At 42.2% G+C, this 19199-nt stretch overlaps 3 protein-coding genes across 3 annotated transcripts, besides 17 other annotated features; all 3 read left to right on the top strand.

Moving 5' to 3' along the window:
• Nucleotides 1–316: 316 nt before the first annotated feature.
• Nucleotides 317–368: a microsatellite.
• A 471-nt stretch (nt 369–839) lies between these two features.
• Nucleotides 840–862: a microsatellite.
• Nucleotides 863–1131: 269 nt separating this feature from the next.
• Nucleotides 1132–1199: a microsatellite.
• Nucleotides 1200–2841: 1642 nt separating this feature from the next.
• Nucleotides 2842–2873: a microsatellite.
• A 2200-nt stretch (nt 2874–5073) lies between these two features.
• Nucleotides 5074–5113: a microsatellite.
• A 2442-nt stretch (nt 5114–7555) lies between these two features.
• PVX_117055 (hypothetical protein, conserved) lies at nt 7556–8437 on the top strand (the record flags this gene model as incomplete). The annotated part of the gene is made up of 1 exon (XM_001615656.1): nt 7556–8437. One exon carries the CDS (start codon nt 7556–7558, stop codon nt 8231–8233), a length of 678 nt encoding a protein of 225 aa, XP_001615706.1. The 3' UTR covers nt 8234–8437.
• A 586-nt stretch (nt 8438–9023) lies between these two features.
• PVX_117050 (hypothetical protein, conserved) lies at nt 9024–10310 on the top strand. Its single transcript, XM_001615655.1, has 3 exons — nt 9024–9222; nt 9455–10002; nt 10114–10310. The coding sequence occupies exons 1-3, from the start codon at nt 9142–9144 to the stop codon at nt 10235–10237; spliced, it is 753 nt and encodes a 250-aa protein (XP_001615705.1). The 5' UTR covers nt 9024–9141; the 3' UTR covers nt 10238–10310.
• Nucleotides 10193–10239: a microsatellite.
• Nucleotides 10311–10762: 452 nt separating the features above from the next.
• Nucleotides 10763–10805: a microsatellite.
• Nucleotides 10806–11019: 214 nt separating this feature from the next.
• Nucleotides 11020–11047: a microsatellite.
• Nucleotides 11048–11729: 682 nt separating this feature from the next.
• Nucleotides 11730–11774: a microsatellite.
• A 1403-nt stretch (nt 11775–13177) lies between these two features.
• Nucleotides 13178–13221: a microsatellite.
• A 1620-nt stretch (nt 13222–14841) lies between these two features.
• Nucleotides 14842–14915: a microsatellite.
• A 611-nt stretch (nt 14916–15526) lies between these two features.
• Nucleotides 15527–15548: a microsatellite.
• A 471-nt stretch (nt 15549–16019) lies between these two features.
• Nucleotides 16020–16066: a microsatellite.
• A 351-nt stretch (nt 16067–16417) lies between these two features.
• On the top strand, nt 16418–19024 carry PVX_117045 (D13 protein, putative; the record flags this gene model as incomplete). Its single annotated transcript, XM_001615654.1, has 1 exon — nt 16418–19024. One exon carries the CDS (start codon nt 16418–16420, stop codon nt 18647–18649), a length of 2232 nt encoding a protein of 743 aa, XP_001615704.1. The 3' UTR covers nt 18650–19024.
• Nucleotides 16543–16640: a microsatellite.
• Nucleotides 17379–17419: a microsatellite.
• Nucleotides 17521–17540: a microsatellite.
• Nucleotides 17679–17704: a microsatellite.
• Nucleotides 19025–19199: the final 175 nt, after the last annotated feature.

Raw genomic sequence — 19199 nt, 5'->3', positions numbered from 1 at the left:
ATATACTGATCTGACGCGCTGGGTGAACAATTTTTCGATTTGGCTTCGTCAAGCACGTAAATGTATGCAGCGTGAACGTTCACTATTGAAATAAGACATAACTCGGGGGGGAAAAGGAAAAAAAGGAAAAAAAAGGAAAATAAAGAAAAATAAGAAAAATAAAGAAAAAAAAAAGGAAATAAAAGGAAAAAAAAAAAAAAAAAAAATGCCTTTTCCTCACGCTGCAATATTTACACGATTAACAAAAATTTCAGAGTTCGTTCCCCAACATGCGTATATTCACTCTGTGCATGTTGTAATTTTTCTTTCGCATGAGTTTTTTTTCCCCTTTTTTTTTTTTTTCTGAACTTTATTCTGTTTCAAAATATGCACGCGTTGAAATACAGTTTAAAATTGGCATAAATGAGTAAGTAACAAAATTGAAAGTATCAAAATGGTGAAAGAGCAGAGGGGGGGCATCCGTGAGGAGCGCGCTTTGCACAGGCGTAAATCAAACTGGGGAAACGGGAGTACCGCCGATGGGGGGAAGGACGTGCACAGGTGCAAATGCGTACACACATACGTACTTACATACGTACCTACTGAATACATATGTACGTACTTACGTACTTGTGTACACCCTTACGAAAGCACAACTGCGTGTATACGCCCCCCCTGCGCGTTGACGCGTACACACCCAATTCGCACGTACGCACTTACGCATACACTCTTACGCACATGTGCACTTGGGGGAAAATAAATACACACGTGCACAGATACAATTGCCTGGGCAACTGAACTGTTCATTTAAAAATAAAAAGGCAACACTGACCAATCACGCGCTTAATTTCGTAACAAAGGGGCACTGTGAGAGGGGGGCTTGCGCGCTTGTGGGGAGGGGGAGTGCTGATTGGTGAGTCAAACAACGCATACGTGGTGGGTAACCGTGCGCACAAGTCGCAACAAGCGCATGTTGCAAAAATGTGAAGGTTGCGCAGCGCACAGGTTGTCAGTTGCACGTCGAAGTTGCACGTGCGCGTTGCATGTACAAGTCAGGCACGAGAGAAAAAAAAAAAAGGATGCTCTGACACCATGGCACTTTTCTCCTGCTCGGTACGCATTCGTTCAGGCGCGACGACTGTTCCAACGTATGCACGTGTCATACACTTACGCGCGCATGTACATGTATAACCCGAAGAGCACAACACAGTACGTGAATATATGCATATATATCAACGTACTTGAAGCGATGTGCCTCCTTGCTTTGAGGTACCAAACTTATATATATACCTATGCGGCATGACGTACTTTGGCTGAATGGCACAATTTTGCGTTTGACGGTGTAATGATAGGCATTAATTTGCACAACATAATCATTTAGGAGGGAAATGAAAAAAAAAAGGAAAAAGGTAAAAAAAATGAAAAAAATGAAAAAAAAGGATAAAAAAAGAAAAAAAAAGAAAAAAAAGAAAAAAAAGAAAAAAAAGAAAAAAAAGAAAAAAAAGAAAAAAAAGAAAACGTGGTGGGGGGGGAAGAAATTAAAGTGGTAAAAATGTAGATACTTCAAAAACGTACCAGGTGCGACTGTGCATGGTCGAATTGCATGTGGCTAAAAGCAGTCAAATGCAGTCACGCACCGGTGAGTGGGCAGATAAAAGGAGCGCAAAAATGGCACATAAAAAAAAAAACGCCTAAGGGCGCATATGTACATATGCATACATATACATAAGCGTGCAAGGCATGCGCGTACCTTCACCGCATTGTACGCGTTACGTACACGTGTACATGTGCGCACATGTGAACCTACGTACTCCTTTCGCAAAACAGTTAAAAAAGAAACATGTACTTCGCAGGGATGTGCCCTTTTAACGTATCATTGCAAAAACAAAGTGGAAAAAAAAAAAAAAAAATTCCATAAATATGGCAATTGAGCGAAAAGACTTCTGGAGTTGAAAAGGAGAAGGCATTTTCTTATCATTTAATTTTACAAAATCGCTTACTCGAGCGGGTAACCCTAAATGCAACACAATGTGGTGTTTTGGGGTACCCCAAGGGGAAACTGCGCATTCGCGTAGTCATACGTATAATGCAAAATGCATATATATATTGTATGTATGTGGGCGCATGGGCGCATGAAAAAGGTATACAAACAGCGCAACGCAGTGAGACGCGACGCGTACAAACATAACATACTCACAAGAAAAACATGGTTCGCGCAAGCAAACGCATGAAGGGCAAACGAGCGTAAAAGCGCACAAATTACGCAGTATACAAATATATATACATTATTATATATATTTCATGAATAATGGTGATGTAAAAAAGTTCATATTCACGCGTAAAATACAGGTGAACATAAATTTTCAAGTTGGTCAATACGTACGTACTTTTTCCATTTCCGTAAACTCTTCATTCAATTTCGCGGTCATTCAATTTGTATTTTTATTTTGTTTTGTTTTGTTTTATTTTGTTTTGTTTTATTGTTTTATTTTATTTTGTTTTATTTTGTTTTATTTATAATTTCCACTTAGGATATAAAAAATGGAATTTTTTAAAAAGTGCTATTTTTCGCTTATATACAATATAGAATATATACATCCGCAAATTTAAAAAATATGCTGAAAGTAAGGGGGGTAAAAAAATATGGAGTGGGAAAAATAATAATTCAGGAAAAATATTTCTCACCCTGCCATGCGCATATAACATACGCATAAAAATTCGCGCCATGGTTAATGCGCCATGGTTATGCTTATGCGCTGTGCTTATGCGTTTGCTTATGCATTTTGCTATGCATTTTGCATATGCGCTAAGTCACTGTATTTTTATGCATTTTCTTTCACCAACTGGCAGTTCGCATACGCGCGTGGACGTAGTGCGCCTTGCATATTTTTAATCTGTGCTTGTACTCTTTTTTTTTTTGCCCAGTGCACATGGGAAGCATTTCGCGCGAGTTACATTACATACAAATAAACACTGCTATTTCTTATGTATGCATTTACTTATACATTTCGCGTTATATATAAATCACGAAACGCATCACATTATATCACCATGTTCAAACGAACCATTTTTATATGCTGTACGCATTTGCGCATTGTATACAAACTCTTGCCTCATGGCGAGAAAAAAAAAAAAAAAAAAATGGACCCGCTGGGCAAAAGGTTACGTCATCACATGATCGTCATAATAATACATCGTTATAACCATTTCAGGGGGGGGTTAGTTTGTTCCCTTTTTTTTTTTCAAATTTACATGATGCATTTTATTGTGACACGGGATTGGTTGGGGACATTCCCCTGCCCACAATTGCGCGTGTTTAGCGTTATACTACTTTTGTTTTTACTTCGGTTTATCTTTACGTTTGCTCATGTTCATGCGACTTGGCTGATTTCATGCCGCTTTGTTGATGTTCGCTTGCTACTTTGTCAACCTGAGGTCTGGCGATAATTTCTCACCGCACAGCGCACGGGAATGGGAACATGCCGAATGACACGTATGCGAAAATACGCATTTGCTCCTTACTCCTTGCCGATTGTACTTTACGCACAGGTTTATATGCGTACACGAACAGGCGAGGAAGAAAAAGGAGCCTACAATTCCTACCCTTCTCTATGCCCAGGCGAGGCAGAGGGTTTACGTGCGAACGTGCGTATGTTTATATTTTTACTGGCGTTTATGCAAATGGCTCTGCATCCTCAGCCTTTGCAAAGCGAAAAGGAAATGTGCACGAAGTATATCTTTCTTTCTTTTTTTTTTTTCCTTTGGATTGAATTTCTTTTTTCGGTCATTTTCGTACCATTCGCTCTTTTTCTTGGGCTGCTATTGCCTCTTCGGAAAAATGGAAAATTACTCTCTTCCCAATTTAATAAAGTGACAGATGAGTTTTGCATACGCGCGTGCTGGACGTGTTTTACTCCCGTTTAAGTCCTCACCCCCCCAATACGCATGCGAAACGCATTTGTCCTTTTTTCCCCCCACGTGCCGACTGGAGTCTAAGTTTACATGCAGCCATTTGCAGTTCGAAAAATGTTGCCTAGAAGGCGAGGGGAAGTGATTTTAAAAATGGGGGGGAAAAGCGGGAAATGGGGAAGAAAAAGAAAGTAACAAAATGGTGACAAAATGGCCGCAAAATGGTGACCAAAAAAGGAAAAGGAACCCCCATTTTGCGTTAATTTTACGACATAAGAATTCCCATGTGGCGCATAACTCCATTAGTTCTCATTGTCCGCGCCCACTTACGCCAAAAGGATCTGTACAGTTGGCCATGTATGTACCCTATGCAGAGTTACAGTGCGACAAAGAGACATATTCCATGCAACATCGCGATGGAATGCAAAGGGGAAGAAAAGAAACTCTCTGCGTCTTTGGTACGTTCAAATTGTACAGGTATTTACTACATATAAAAAGGCATACGCGTTCGACGCATTTTTTTATTTTTTCCATTTTTTTCCGTCTCAATGCCAGTCCGTCAAATCTCAAAGACATTTTAATTTCCCATCCCGAAATGAGAACAGTTTTTACATTCACCATTTTCTCCGTTCGAAAAAGTTGCCTACCCATCCCCCCTGCTATGAGGAAACCGTCTGCATAAAGGTATCAACCGTCCGTCGTAAGCGGGAAGGGGAATGGCCAACTGAAGCCACGCATCTGATCTACTTCATAAATTTCATTCCCCCTCAAATGAGCAAAAGCCAAATGGGGGGAAGTGTTAAGGGGACGGAAGAATTGTCATAAAAAAATGAGGTAACAAAAATGGGATGAAAAAAATGGATTTCCTTTTCTCTGCTGTTCGTTCCCTTTCTCCTCTTCCCTTTCTCTTTTCTTTCTTTTTCTTTTTTTTTTCCCTTTTGGGGGGATACCATCCCGAGAGCATACCAAAGTAGGCGCAAAATTATACGTAGTTCCGAGCCGTCCGTTCATGCATACATGGTTAACCCCCTTCCTATCCAACGATGAATTATGGAGGGTAAAAAAAAAAAAATAAAAAAAAAGTACACTCCTATGACAGGGATAGTACATCAGGCAGAAATGGAGGTGGTGGGACTTTTATATCTTCACCGGGAGGACTCTCTTCTCTTCACTTTTGCGATTCGTTCCTCTTGTTGGTGCATTTTTACTTATCGAATTCGTGTCCCCTTCATGGCGACGCCTGTACGAACATGTAACAAAAAGCACAGGCAATCATCTCTCCCTGCGTGCCGTATGAACTCCTCGAGCGTATGTTCATTTGTTCATTTTCTACATTTTTACCGACTAACTGTCCTATGCACTTTCGTGGCCAACTAGCCAATCCGGCTGAATTTTTTTTTTTTTTTTTAATGGCTGATATATTTTTGCCCTTAGACCCGTAATTTTTTGTGCCCCTCAGCACTTACGGCATTTTTTTCTTCCCCCTTTACTGAATTTTTTTTTTAAGCTAAAATGTATATTCTTTCGTGCCTTTTTCTTTCCTTTCAAGTTGTATTTGTTCCCCCATTCGGTGACTCTTATTTGTTCCTTCCCATCCATCTGCGTCTGTTTCTTTTTTCGACTTTTCACATTATGCGCAATGGCGAGGGTTAGCGCATCGTTTTTGGGGGGGGACTTACTTTTCCATTATGCACTTGTGTGAACATTCAGTGATTTTTATATATTTTATTTTGATCATTTTTTTTTTTTTTTTTTCCCGCTCCTACTTTGTCAAACGGGCACGTGTGAATGGTGAGGACTTCGTCGAGCTCCGCTTGGGGCGCATTCGTATGCACACGTGCGTTTCGTAATTTAGGGCGTCCCCATTTTTTCAATTTTTCACATTGGAGGGAAAAAATTACCCAAGTGGGGGAGGAACACAGTGCAATAATTATTTGTCGGTTGGTCGGTCGGTCTTTTTTTTTTTTTTTCCTCCCCTGTGGGTAATAAAGCAACCACTCAGAACTTCTGAACAAGTGCAATTCTGTTTGGTAACGATTTGGGGAGGTGTCTTCCTATTTATGCAGCCACGCTGAACATGCGCGTGTGCGTCCGCCCGGATGCGTATACACTTTGACATGCTTTCCCTTAACAGCGACCCTCCCCAAACTGCTTGCGCAGCGAAAAAAAAGTTTTTAACGAATGCCCTGGGGAAAGATGTGCCAATTTTAGGACGGCGTAAGAAGCGCAACACATCCGCACGACCCGAACGTAAGCATAAAAAAGATTAGACATAAAATTAGCAACTTGTTTCGCTCACCAGGAGTGCGTGAATGATCATTAAGCGTATGCTAAATGTGTGTGTGGGGGAAATAAAAAAAAATTCTGGTGGTTTCTTGTTTTACCCCCAGTTGGTAACATAGCAATGGGCGTAAGCGGGCATAAACGGGATAAACGCACTTACGCGAGTGGTCCCATTTCTTTAACTTCGTGCGTCTTCACATGCAAAGGTGATCATTTGGGAGGCGCATAGGCGCATGGGAACACTGCCTCCAATTTGTGGTTAACATGGTGAGTATAATTTAAAAAAAAAAAAAAAAAAGGGGGAAGGAAGCGGTGGATGGGGGGAACGATCGATGCGTTTTACATCCATAGAAGGAACAGACGCGGAGAATTATTCTGCCATTTTAAATGTACAAATGTGCAAATCTTTGTGCTGCAAAGTTTGGAATTTATTTATTTTTTTTTTTTCCTCCCTTGGGATGCTTCGCTTTTCCAATGAAACAACGGGAAACTTTCCCCCACGGAGTATATACATGCGCGTGCTGCCTGCGCGGTGAAATTGGAACAACTTGGGGCCCCCCGCGCGACTTCCCTGCACGCGCCAATTGCCCGAAAGTACTTTCTCCCCTTAGCAAAATTACCAACAAATTAAAAAAAAAAATGCCGCTCACTTAGCCAATTTTATGTCATACCAACGCATTAAATGGTGCTATTTATTTTACGTTTCTGCAAATGAAGGGGAGAGAGAAAAAAAAAAAAGAATAAAACGTTCTCCACAAGGGGGTCCACGTGAATTATATACAGTCAGGGAAGGACTTAACTTTCCGCGCCGTTCCCGTACGTGCAGCGAGTGATGGCATAAGGCATTCGGATGTATACGTGGCATTCGTACGTATATGCGGCATTCGGGCGTGTACACTATACCTATTGTTAAACACAGCGGCGGAGTGAAGAAACCACGCGCGAAACGCCGCGGTGCTCAGCAGGTGCGCCTTTTCCCGCTCCTCTGCGCAACCATTGTGACAGGTATATTTAATTTATATAAGCATCTTTAAAGGTGAAATTTTTTTTTTTTTTCCTCCAACACTATTGACGTTTGGGCGGTGCTGGCGAAGGATCACCTCGTTAAGGCCGAGGGGATATGACCCACTGGAGGAGACGCACTAGATTGAGAGAAAAAAAAAGAAGAAGCACATGACGTAGCACAGCACAGTGTAGCAGCTCACCCGTCGATTTCTCCCGCCGATCTCCCCCCCCGCAACTCACCGCCGCATCTCATTTCCCGCCACAACATGTACCGCATTTTGTACCAAATTCTGTACCAATTTTTGTACCGCATTTTGTACCGCGTACTGTACCGCATTCTGTATCACATCCTGTACCTTCCGAGGGTTTTATTTTCAAGATGATTAAGAAGAGGAAAGTTCCAACGGATGGGAAGGGGAAGAGGAGAGTCCCATTTGCCAAAGACGAGGAACTGAATGTGGCCCCTTCTTCCCTGGGGAGTGGAAAAAAAAAAAAAAATCGTGACAGCGAAGATGAGGAGGATGAGGAAGAAAGCAAATTAAATAAATTAAAAGCATCCCAAAATTTAAAATTGCTACAATATGTGAGGCTAAAAAAAAAGGGAATAAATGCGGACAACTTAAGTAATGATAATGTAACCACACAGGATGAAGAAAATGAAAATAAATTGCACGAAAAGCATTTCACCAAAAATGTCACGGAGAAGGAAATCGAAGAGGCACACATAGAAAATTTCATTCGAAAAAATATGGACCAGTTTTACCAAGACGTTAAGAAGGGGAGTTGCAGAAGGGGCGGTGACGACGGTGCCAGCGTTGGTACTAGCGGTGGTACCAGCGATGGTGATGCTCACTCGGGTGATGACCCCGTGAAGGACCTGTACAAACTGTCGGACCACCTGAAAGTCAAAAGCTCTGTTGCCAGCAACCCGGAGAAGCTGAACTGCATCACAGGCATAACGGAGATTCCCCTGCCCATCGAGGTGAAACTCAAAAATATTGAAGAGACGGAAAGGATAAAGAGGAAGCTGCTGAAGAAGGCCAAGCTTGTAAATTGAGGGGGCAGTGTTAACCAAATGAAGGAGCAGAGTTGGCCAAGTGAAGGAGCCAATTTCGTAAATGTTCGAAATGTGTGTAGAGCTGCATCACCCCCTGGGGTGGAGAACGTGACGGGGTCCCAGTTGGAGGACCCCACTCGTTCCCCTGCGAGGAGTTCTCCATCCCCCCCTCATTTAGTCGTTATCAAAACTTTGATGCGATTTTTTTTTTTGTGTGTTCATAATGATTTGAAGCGGGTGAAAAGAGACAGCAGCGTAGCCACTTTTTAAATTTAATACGGGAAGTGGGAAGAAGCGTTTTCTTCGCGCTCTTTGATTTTTTCCCCCCATTGGGTTGTTTATTTATTTATATATTTATTTTTACCATGTTAGCGATTCCCTCCGTCGCTTCAAAAAGGGGGAAACATACTTTTAATTAAATTTGTTGTGTCTCTATTTGCCCCAAACGCGCGTCTGCGAGAATGTTTCGTTTTCCACGCAGTTCGTAATAATTTTTTTTTTTTATTTTATTTATTTATTTTTTTTTTGTGCTTCCCCGCGTTGCGAAGGAACGTCACCCTAACCGTGTGTCATTTTGAAGGAGTGCATTTTCGCCTTTCTTCGTTTCCCTTGTGGTTTTCACCCCCTTTTACGTCCTGCTCAGCGAAACATAAAGCGGAGAGGTTCACCCCGATTGTGTGCGTTTCGAGGCGCGTCTCTTTTTGCATAGCGTTATGCACTCCACGTAAACATGACGTTAATCATTCTCCCCCCATAAGTGGACCATTTTATTTGGCGAAAAGGAATTTTTAGCAGTTCCCTGTGTAGGAGGGAGCCCATCGGAGGATTGACACTCGGCCCAGTGAAGCGCGTGGGGGTAGACCCACAAACCGCCGCTCCTCATTGATCGGCTCTCCCCGCCGGACAAAATGGATAGCCTGAATTCGCTGGAGTCCATTTACCAGGAGTACGGAAGTGCGCCCAGGTATTATGAGGCGAATGATTCTTTGGTAAGGTAAAAAGGCGAGCGCGGGGAAAGAGCCACAAGGGTGCCGTCTATGCGGCGGTGTAGCGGTGCAGAGGTGCTACCCCCTCGGGCACCACGCCTAAAGGGTGAGCAGCCCCCACGAGGGGCATCACTCAAGTTGATGCTGTGCAGTGCCCCTATTCGCCGCCCTCATTTGCTTCCCCTATTCGCTTCCCCTTTTTGCTCCCCCTTTTTGCGTGCTTAACCCCCCCCAGAGCGGAGAGTCCAATGAAGAATCGGACAGCTCCGAAAAAAGGAAAAGCCTCAACGAAAACGTGAGCAATGAAGAGAGCCAAAGAGTGGAAAAGTACATCAGCCTCGAAAAAACAGCCAAAATCTGGGCAGGCACAAACCAAGTCATTCACTACAAGAAGAAAGATGTGCACGAACTTCACAAAATGATTTACAAACATAATGACAAAGAAATTAACCTTTCCACAAATAAAAAAATTTTAAACATAAATAATAACAAACTGGAAAGCACAGAGTTCTTGAAGGACCTCCTAAATTACATCTACCAACAGAAGGGCATGCAAATGTCCAGTGACTACTACTCCGGCATCATTTGCCTCGACATATCATTCAATGATCTAGTTCAAGTGGGAGATCATTTGCTTTGCTTAAGTAACCTAAAAGTGTTGTACCTGCATGCAAATAAGATAGAGAGTATGAACGAAATTCAGAAGGTGGCTGCTCTGCCCAAATTGAAAAAACTCACTGTAGAGAATAACCCCGTTATGGATATCTACGGAAAGTTCTATCGGTAGGGAAGCGGAGCATGAGAGGGGCATTTTTCGGGTTCGTACAGCTCCTCCGCGTTTCTTCATATTCTTTACATGGCAGGAACCGTGTTGCCCCCCTCCCCTTTCTGCAGCCCCTTCGTTATTCACTACGTGCCCCAAATAAAGTCCCTGGATTTTTACGACATCACGAAAGTTGAGAGGAACAAATCGGAGATCGCCTTCAACACGCACAAGTATAAGTTCAACTTGGCGTGAAGTCGGCCAGGGGGGCGCACAGCAGTGGAGAGTGCAGCAGTGGCGTATGCAGCAGTGGCGTTTGCAGCAGTGGCGTTTGCAGCAGTGGCGTTTGCAGCAGTGGTGCTTTCCTTTTTTTGCAAATCTTGCCGCGTCGCCATGCCGCCGCTTCCCCCACAACCGTTTTAACGACTGTGTGATACCCCGAGCGAACTCCCTCTTCCCCGTTTAATCCAAAAAGAAAAAAAAAAAAAGGAACCACTTGGGGTAAACACACACGTAAGTCACCACCCAGCTATCTTCTTTTTTTTGTGTACCTCGGTAATGATTTTCCTTATTCACATTTTTGCTAAATATAGTGCAGATAAGGTGAAAATATCACATGCATGGAGGGGCGAAAAGGACTCATGATTTTTCCATTTTTTTTAATTATTCCCCTTTGGGGGGGCAACCAAAAAAGTGGCCTACACAGCAAAATTGTATCCTTTTTTTTGAGGCCACAAAATTAAGTGCCAAATTTTATTTGCCTCAAATGTGCATGCGGCGTCACTACAGCATGTGTGAAGTGAAAATTGGCTTTTCTTTAAAAAGAAAGAAACGCACAAAGTTGTCTACTATGTTAACTTCTGATGCGCTTATAAGGCGACATAAAAACAGAACAGGTGAACATCTGAAGGGATAAATTCAGAATTGTTCCTTCTCCCAAATATGTTTGTAAAAACGGGCGAAGGATGGAGGACTTTATATACGCGCAAGCAAACGAGTGCCTCCTCCTTTTCGCGACAAAATTATTTGCGATAATGCCAAAAATATAAAAAGCAACGCTGTATTTTTGGCACAAAAAAAATGCGACAATTTGTTCGTTTATTCGTCTTTTTTTTTATGACCTGTTCATATTTTTTATCATCTTTTTTGACATGTTCATATTTTTTTTTTTGATCCTTTTATGACCTGTTCATATTTTTTTTCATTTTTTTCCCCGTCGCTTCCAAAACTGATCACACACGTGGACGAACTGTTGTTTTGCTTCCCCAGGCAGCATTTGCAATAAGTGCTGCACACATGTGAAAGACACGTGTCAACTTATTAGACCACGTAAAGTACACACATAACAACATTAAGAAGGATAAAAATGAGAAGAGAGAGTTTTCTTCCTCACACGAGGGATATACTTCATTTCGCTTTCATTTGTGAAAAATTAAGAAGGCGATTTTATTGAGCGCCAATTTGGAGTAAACCAACTGTTTGCTTTTCGCACCTTCGATTTGAGCCGCACAACTGGAATTACTCCAGAACATGTGAGAGGGGGCAGATAAACGCATGTAGAATTAATCATATAACAATATGTTGTAAGTGTAAATAAATATTTGCATCCATCATGTGTGTGCATATGAATACCCCCCTTGTTACGCCCTTTCGATGCGCAAACGTTTATATACACAGTTGAGTGGCATTTTAAGGAAAGCGTGGTGTGTCCTCTTTGCATGGACATAATCTTATAAAGGCGCACACCATAGGCATGTACATGCGGGTTTAATCATCGCTTTTGTATGGGCATATGTAATACCCCACATACACTCTCCTCGCTCAGGTGTGAAGAGTGCAAATGTTGCCTTCTTTTTTCCCATTCTGCTTTGTTGCAACATGAGCGTAAAATTCGCATGATTGGTAAGTACAAAATGTGTTTTATTTTAGCTATATATGCGCATATATATATATTTTTTTTTTTTCCCTTAATGATCAGATCAATTTTGACAAGCGCGAAATGAACTGAAGTTTTTGCCGGAGCGGCTGTCTGCAAATTTGACGGTGTGCCAAATTGGCAATTTTTTTCACTTCTTTCGTCATTTTTGTAACATTCGCCACGTTCACCACTCTCGCTACTTTCGCTTTTTCCACGCTTCCCTTCATTTTGAAGACAAAATAAGAAACAAAATTGCGTCCAAGTGGATCGAACGAACAGCTGCTCTTTCCGCGCTCGAAAATTTGCATATGCGTTTTGCCTTTTTTCCCGCCGTTTTTGTCACGCACGTTTTGCAGATTAGAAGAATTTTTTTCGCGCGCTGCTGTGGCGAGTGTTTCCTTTAACACGTGTTCGTACGATTCCACGCATACCATCTTGGGCGAAGACCCACGTGGACTTCTCAACTCGTGTGAAAAACTTTTTTGACGAATTTGTGTCCATTTTTGATGCGCATAAATATTGCGCACTTTAAGAGTGTAATTTTTTTTTTTTTTTTTTTTTTTTTGCCCAAGTTGGACGAAGCGGAAATGCAAAAGAAAAGAGCGTCCAACTCGTTCATGTGTGAATAGACGCATCACGCGCATGACACAAATTCTACAACGGTTTTGTCTAAGGGCATCCATTCGTTTGTTTTCATTTCGATTGGCGCCCCCCTGTCCTGCTTCGCTTTAACGAATTTACCGCGCAAACGCGTGAGTACAATTCCGCTGCAGAGCGAATTGCACCTCTACACATTTCCTTTTTTTTTTTAATTTTTCTACACCTCTTTATTTTTTTTTATTTATTTTTGTTTATTTTTTTTCGTCCTTCACACTTTTAATTAATTTTCCCTAATTCAGGTTAATTTAATTAAATTTAATTTTTCGCGTCTAACATTTATGCACTACAATCTGGCGCTGTTGTTGCGTCATGCATGTGTTTTTTTTTTTTTTTTTTTTTTTGCCAACTGCACGTGCGCTTCATTCCGTGTTCGGAAACGCGGAACACCATCTAAATTAGCATCTCTGTTTTTTCGTTGCGCACATATACCTTTACATTTGCGTGGTGGACGTTTCAGGGGCATGTGTGGCTGCAGTTCGTTCGCTCACCGGTTCGTCTGCTGTTCTGCCCGTCTGCTCATCTACTCACCCGCTCGTCCTTCCGGCGCGCCGTGAACCGCCGCCAACTCGCTTGACAAACAGCTTAATCAATTTCTTGCCCGCTCGTTTCCGTTTCGTTTTTTTTTTTTTTTTCCTTTTTTAACCTCCATGCTACTTCCCCCGTGGCGAATCCGTTTGGATTCACAGCTCGCGTTTCACGGCGTAATGAATTTTTTGTTTCTTCTGCAAAGACAAATTTGAAGTGACGTCAAAAAGTTTAAATTGATGCCAAAAAGATTTTAAAAAGATTAAAAAGTTTAAAAAGTGTAAAATGTTTAAAAAGTGTAAAATGTTTAAAAAGTGTAAAAAGTGTAAAATGTTTAAAAAGTTTAAAAAGTGTAAAATGTTTAAAAAGTTTAAAAAAGTCTAAAAGTTTAAAAAAGCGTAATAATTTTTTTTTCAACAGAATTTCAGATTTAGTACACCCCCTTTGCATCCTGCCATGTTCCATTTCGCATCACCACGACCACGAGTGCTTCAAGTGATACCTTCACGGTGATTGCTTCCTACACGTGATTGCGTTCTACATGTTATTGCTTTCTACACGTTATTGCTTTTTACATTTGATTGCTTTATACACATTATTGCTTTCTACACACTATTGCTTTCTTTCTACAAACGTTTGATTCCTTTTCTTTGCTTTTTTTCCGCCCATTTAATTTCCCCTTGTTCACTTCTCGTGCTACGAAATTCGATCCACACTTAATCTGTGTGTAACTCCATCACACGTTAACGTATACACACTCGTACAGACACAGGCAGATGTGTTTTTGTGCTTCTGTTCACACGCATGTAAAAGTGTGCGTACCTTCGTTTATACACCTCTTTTTATTGTGAAAAATTTACATGTACCAAAAAAAAAAAAAAAAAAAAAAAGTAATGTTTAAAAATTTGACGAATTCATTTTTTAATTTTTAACCCCCAGTCACTAACAGAGTTGGCGGCACATGTCTTAGTATATACCCCCCTCATCATTACATGTTTGCCGAGCGTTCACCCCTACGTTAAGTTTGTGCTCACCCTCATCATTTCATTTTAACTTCACGTTCACCTTGTGTTGATTTGTGTTCCCTATCATTTGTGCAAATTCGTTTCACCTTTGCTTGGCCCTTTTACTACATTCCAGTGGCCTACAAAAAAAAAAAAAAAAAAAAAAACTTTTAATGTCATTTTTTTATCACTAAGACCATATGGATTTATCTTTCAATTTATTAATATTTAATTATGCATTTTAAATTATTTTTAATAAAAAAAAAAGAAGCAAATATACGCACAGCGGAAGAGCACTCATCCGTCCTCCCCCCGCATGGTTATACACGTACATTTGCCCTTATGCACACTTGCTCCCCCCGAATTGCCTTCACTGCGCAGCTCCCAAAAGTGATTCATCGATTCATCCTGCTGCTCCTCTGTGGCCGCCCGCGCGTCGGTAAATACTTGTGAGACCTGCATCTTCCCACCGCCTTCTTTATCATTTGCCATTTTACACAAGGCATGCACCCCCAAAGTGTACGTAACCACGGACTGCAACATTGCCATAACTGCAGACGCATTGCACTCGTTAAAGTTACCTGCATGTAGATGATAAAACGACGAGGGCTCACAAAAAAAAAAAAAAAAAAACAAAGAGAGAAAAACGAAAACTAACTTGGCGGAGCTGACCACCTGTTTACGTGGACCTTTGTTCCATTTTGAAATTTAATTCTTTTTTTTTTTATTTTTTACAAACGTATGCATGTGTTTGCTTCGCCCACATCTGCACACCCATGTTAGACGTTTTTTCCCTGCGTGGAGCAACCTCCCCCCATATGTAATTACATGCCGTGTATCTTCTTATGTGCTTACCTCCCTTCACGAACCCCCCCAAATGAAGCCCCTTTTTTTTGAATGTTAAAATAAGAAGACATAGCAGTTATTTTATTTTATTTTTTTTTATTTTATTTTTTCCTTTTAACAGCTCATGATTAACCGCGCAGTGAAACATACGCGACTGGAAAAAGAATTTATTTTTTTATTCATTCGAATTTTGTTTTATAATTCACTTTTCAGTAAATACAAATTGTGCATCAGCGTATTTATGTTTTTATCCGCCCGTCTCTGCTGAGTTCATGCCCGTCTCTTCCTCGTTCGTGTGCGTCGCTCCCCGTGCGCGCCCTACAACGAGCAGACTTAATTTATAATTTGTCTCTTTAATTTTTGAATTTTTTGTGAACCGCTTGTTTTTTTATTTATTACTTCTTCCGCGCGTTGCTCCTCGCAGTGTTCAGTTTGATTCGTCCCTTCCCCCCTCGACATTTCTCTCATGCGCCTTCAAAAATAGAAGAAGCAATTTTTTTTGTTCTCCCCTTCGGTTGCAGCTTTTTTTATTCACGTGGTTGCTTCTACGCCGTTACTTCTGCGCCGTTGCTCCTACGCCTATTTTTATTTTCCTTAACGGTAGAATTAAATCTCCAACTATTATTCACTATTATTTGACTATTTTTCGTTTTTTTTTTTTTTTTTTTTCACAAAACGCATTCTACACATATGTAAGCACGCACTGTCGCATATGTGTGTGTATCGTGCACCTTTGCTCTCCACGCCGCCTTCCCACCACTTGGTTTGGGAGTGACCCCATCTCATTAGCACGTGTAGCTCTCTGCATCCTGTTTGCACAAATACCCTTGGGCGTATACCTACCCACGTGCATACATGCCAGCCTGCATATCAGTTTGTGAAGTACCAAAAGGGGAAACACTTTAGTTTGACGCGTTTATGATTCTACACCCCCACTTCGCCGCGCTCTCCACGTCGTTTCACGTTTACGCAGTTTCGCTTCTGCACAAGTTGCCCCTGCCCATTTTAGCAACTCGCCCTTTAAGATTTATTTTCACCTGAACATTTGTGCAAAAAAAAAAGAAAGAAAATCCCCTTTTTTGCCACTGCTGCATGTCCTCTCACCACACCTTAGTGTATTATAATATTTATTTTTTAAATAATATAATTTTTGCTTTAACTGTTCCGTCCCCCTGTTTGTTACGCGTATTTTTTAATTTTATTTATTTATTTACTTTATTTTTTGGCCCACCTTTCCCCACTGTACAACGTGGAGAGGTCGCTCAGCACGCGGGGAGCTCTTCCTGTCTGCAGTTTCTTTTGGCCCCCATTTTCCCGCTGTTCGCCCGCGCGATAAGCCTGAAGAGACGCCCACCGAAGGACGAAGTGGAGAGGAAGAGCCGCCACGCTACGCTAAGAGGAGTAACAGCCGCTACCCACCGCTACACACCGCTACCCACCGCTACCCACCGCTACCCACCGCTGCACACCGCTCCCCCCGCCATGGTGTACGCCACGCTGCTGAGCGAGGAGGACCTGAGTCGCTTCAGGACGAAGCAGTGCAAGCGGCTGCTGAACGGGGGGTGCAACTTCGGAATCGACAGGTGCCAGTACAGCCACAACGAGTTCTGGAACAGACGGTGCCCCTTCTACCTGAGCGACTCGTCCTTCATAAGATACATAACAATTATGTGCCCAGATGTGGAGACCAAAGGTGACGGCTCGATCAACAGTCTCTGTCTCCGAGGCGGAGAGTGCCCCTTCGCCCACTCGGCGGAGGAAATATTATACCACCCGTTGTATTATAAAACGAAACGATGCGAAGATTATAAAAAGGGATCCTGCAACACCTATTACTGTCCCTTTATTCACGGGTTAGCAGAGACCAGAATTCCAGGCACATACAAATTGCCATTCACCAACGGAATTAGCATCCCCAATATCCCCAACGTAATTGTTGTAGATAAAATTGACATCACCAGTAAGGCAAATGGAAACATAAGTGGTGGGGACAGATATATGAAGAATTCCATTTCGGCTAAGAAGCGTAATGATGTTAAGCTGGTGGATCATTTGAAAAATTTTGAGAGTGCACATTTTGCCAAAATGAACCACTGCATGCTGCCTACTCCCTACTCTTCCATTGATTCCATTCCGCATAACAACACAGATGCTTATAAGATAAACTGTGGGAAAAAACTCGCCCTCTCCTTTAGCCACAACTTAGCGAATAACTGCTCGGAGGAAGATTTAAAAAAAAGCAGAATCATATTTAGTGAGGAAAATGCCATGGACCATTTTTCTGCCTGCTCGAAGGGAGGACTGAATCACCCCGTTCATTCCTTCGCCAATTTTGACAACCACAGGGGGAGCACAGAAATGGGGAAGTCCCCCCCAAGTGGCATCTCCTGCAACCATTATAGCGAATTCGTGGGGGGCAACTTCACCAAAGGAGAGAACAGGCCATCGGTGAAGTCCAGCATATCTACCCACGTCACGGACGGACATCACCCCAGCAACAACTGGAACAACCATTTTAACATGCTGAAGATGAAGCAGAATTACTCCAGCTGTAGCACCGCTGCTCACGAAATGAACTTCAACGAGCATGACGTGACAAGCGACGACGTGGTGGAGGACGAGGAGGAGGAGCTGGACAGCTACCTCATGAACACGCTGTTGCCCAACGGGGGAAACGGCAGCGGAAACGGCAGCGGAAACGGCAGCGGAAACGGCAACGGCAACGGCGGCGGCAACTTCCCCTGCAACTGCAACTGCAGCAGCGCGAGCAACGACCGGAACGACCGGAACGACGCCGCAAGCGCCCACCACAAGCCGGGCTGCAGCGCGCACCACGCGGACGAAGAGAAAAACACCAGCGAAGTCAACCTGCTAGAAATTATCAAATGCTTGAAAAATATATACGAGCGGATCATGAAGGGCAATTTAGTATTCTCCCCAGAGCAGTGGGACAACATCGCCCAAATCACCTACGAAATTGTGGGCGTTGTGGAATTCAACCGAGTCTTAAAATTGAAGAGAACCACGGATAAGATGAAGAGCGACATTTGCAACAGGAATAAGCAGTTCTCTTTTGATATGCCTAAGATGACGGAGATGGGGCCGGAAGGGGTGAAGGGCTCCACTGCGAGGATAGAAACGAATGCCCTTTTGGAAGAACCCTATGGGAAGGAGGAAACGAATGCAAATGAACAGGCGGAGGAGCAAAACGGTGAAATTGCATTAACGATGAAGAAGGAACAAATTAATGATGCGATTCAATTTTCCAATTCAAACGAGGCAGTGTTGAGCAAAATGAAGCTTCACTTGGAGAGCAAAAGGGAAGACATGCCGGATGGAAACAGCGCAGACGTTGCGGGGGACACCCACATGATGATGCATCTGTATCAAGGCCACCAGGGAGAGAATTACCCAGTTGGTAAGAAAGACATCGACCTGTTTAACGTGAAGAGGAAAATTTTAACCCACCAGTTAGGCGGCATGAGCGATGTAGCCAGCGGGATGGCCAACATGAGCAACAACGAAATGGCTAGCTCGAACGGCGAGGTGGATAACGCCAATAACGACGGCGAAAACGCCAAAGACGACCCCCATTTTTTGGACTATTACAACTTAAACAAAGGCAATTTCAACTTTGCAGACGCGAAGGATAACCCAGATAAAATTTTGTCGCAGCAGCCGTTCATGTCTTTCTTTTCGTTCCTTTCTGAGTGATGTCACGCGGGTGTGTTCTCCTTAATTTGAAGGAAAAGGCGGTGAACATGTGGTAAGGAAGCTAGAGAGAGGGGGGAAAATAATGCTGTGCTGATTTTCCGTTGTTTTTTTTGCTGTTTTTTTGTTGTTTTTTTTGCTGTTTTTTTGCTGTTTTTTTGTTGTTTTTTTTGCTGTTTTTTTGTTGTTTTTTTGTTGTTTTTTTTGCTGTTTTTTTCTTTTTTTTTTCTTTTGTTTTTGTTTTTTTTCCGTTTTCACTGCGTCCCCTTCGATGGGCATAAATCTTAGGAAGATGCTGCCATTCGCGGAAAGCGGTCTGCCGAAAAAGCGCAAATGAGTGCTGCCCATTTATCATCGTAATGTACTCACCATTTTTTCATATTAAAAAAAAAAAAAAAAATCGCGAAAGTGTGCACACCCTGCACCATAAAAAATGGCGAAATTAAAATGGCCAGCTTGACAAACACATGGACGTGCAAATCTGCACGGCTTGTCCTTTTGTTTATTTGTTTTTCCTCATTTAAGTACGTTTTTTTTTTAAGTATAGTTTTTA

The sequence above is a fragment of the Plasmodium vivax genome, chromosome 12 (assembly GCF_000002415.2).
Source record: "Plasmodium vivax chromosome 12, whole genome shotgun sequence".
Classification (NCBI taxonomy): domain Eukaryota; phylum Apicomplexa; class Aconoidasida; order Haemosporida; family Plasmodiidae; genus Plasmodium; species Plasmodium vivax.
Note: the sequence above shows the minus strand (reverse complement) of the source record. Positions and strands in the feature narration are given on the sequence as shown.

What these genes read in the sequence shown, in the direction of transcription:
- PVX_117050 (XM_001615655.1), top strand. Translation starts at nt 9,142, where the DNA reads ATGGATAGCCTGAATTCGCTGGAGTCCATTTACCAGGAGTACGGAAGT. An exon ending in ATGAGGCGAATGATTCTTTG is followed by an intron (nt 9,223 to 9,454) that starts GTAAGGTAAAAA and finishes AACCCCCCCCAG; the next exon opens with AGCGGAGAGTCCAATGAAGA. An exon ending in ATCTACGGAAAGTTCTATCG is followed by an intron (nt 10,003 to 10,113) that starts GTAGGGAAGCGG and finishes CCCTTTCTGCAG; the next exon opens with CCCCTTCGTTATTCACTACG.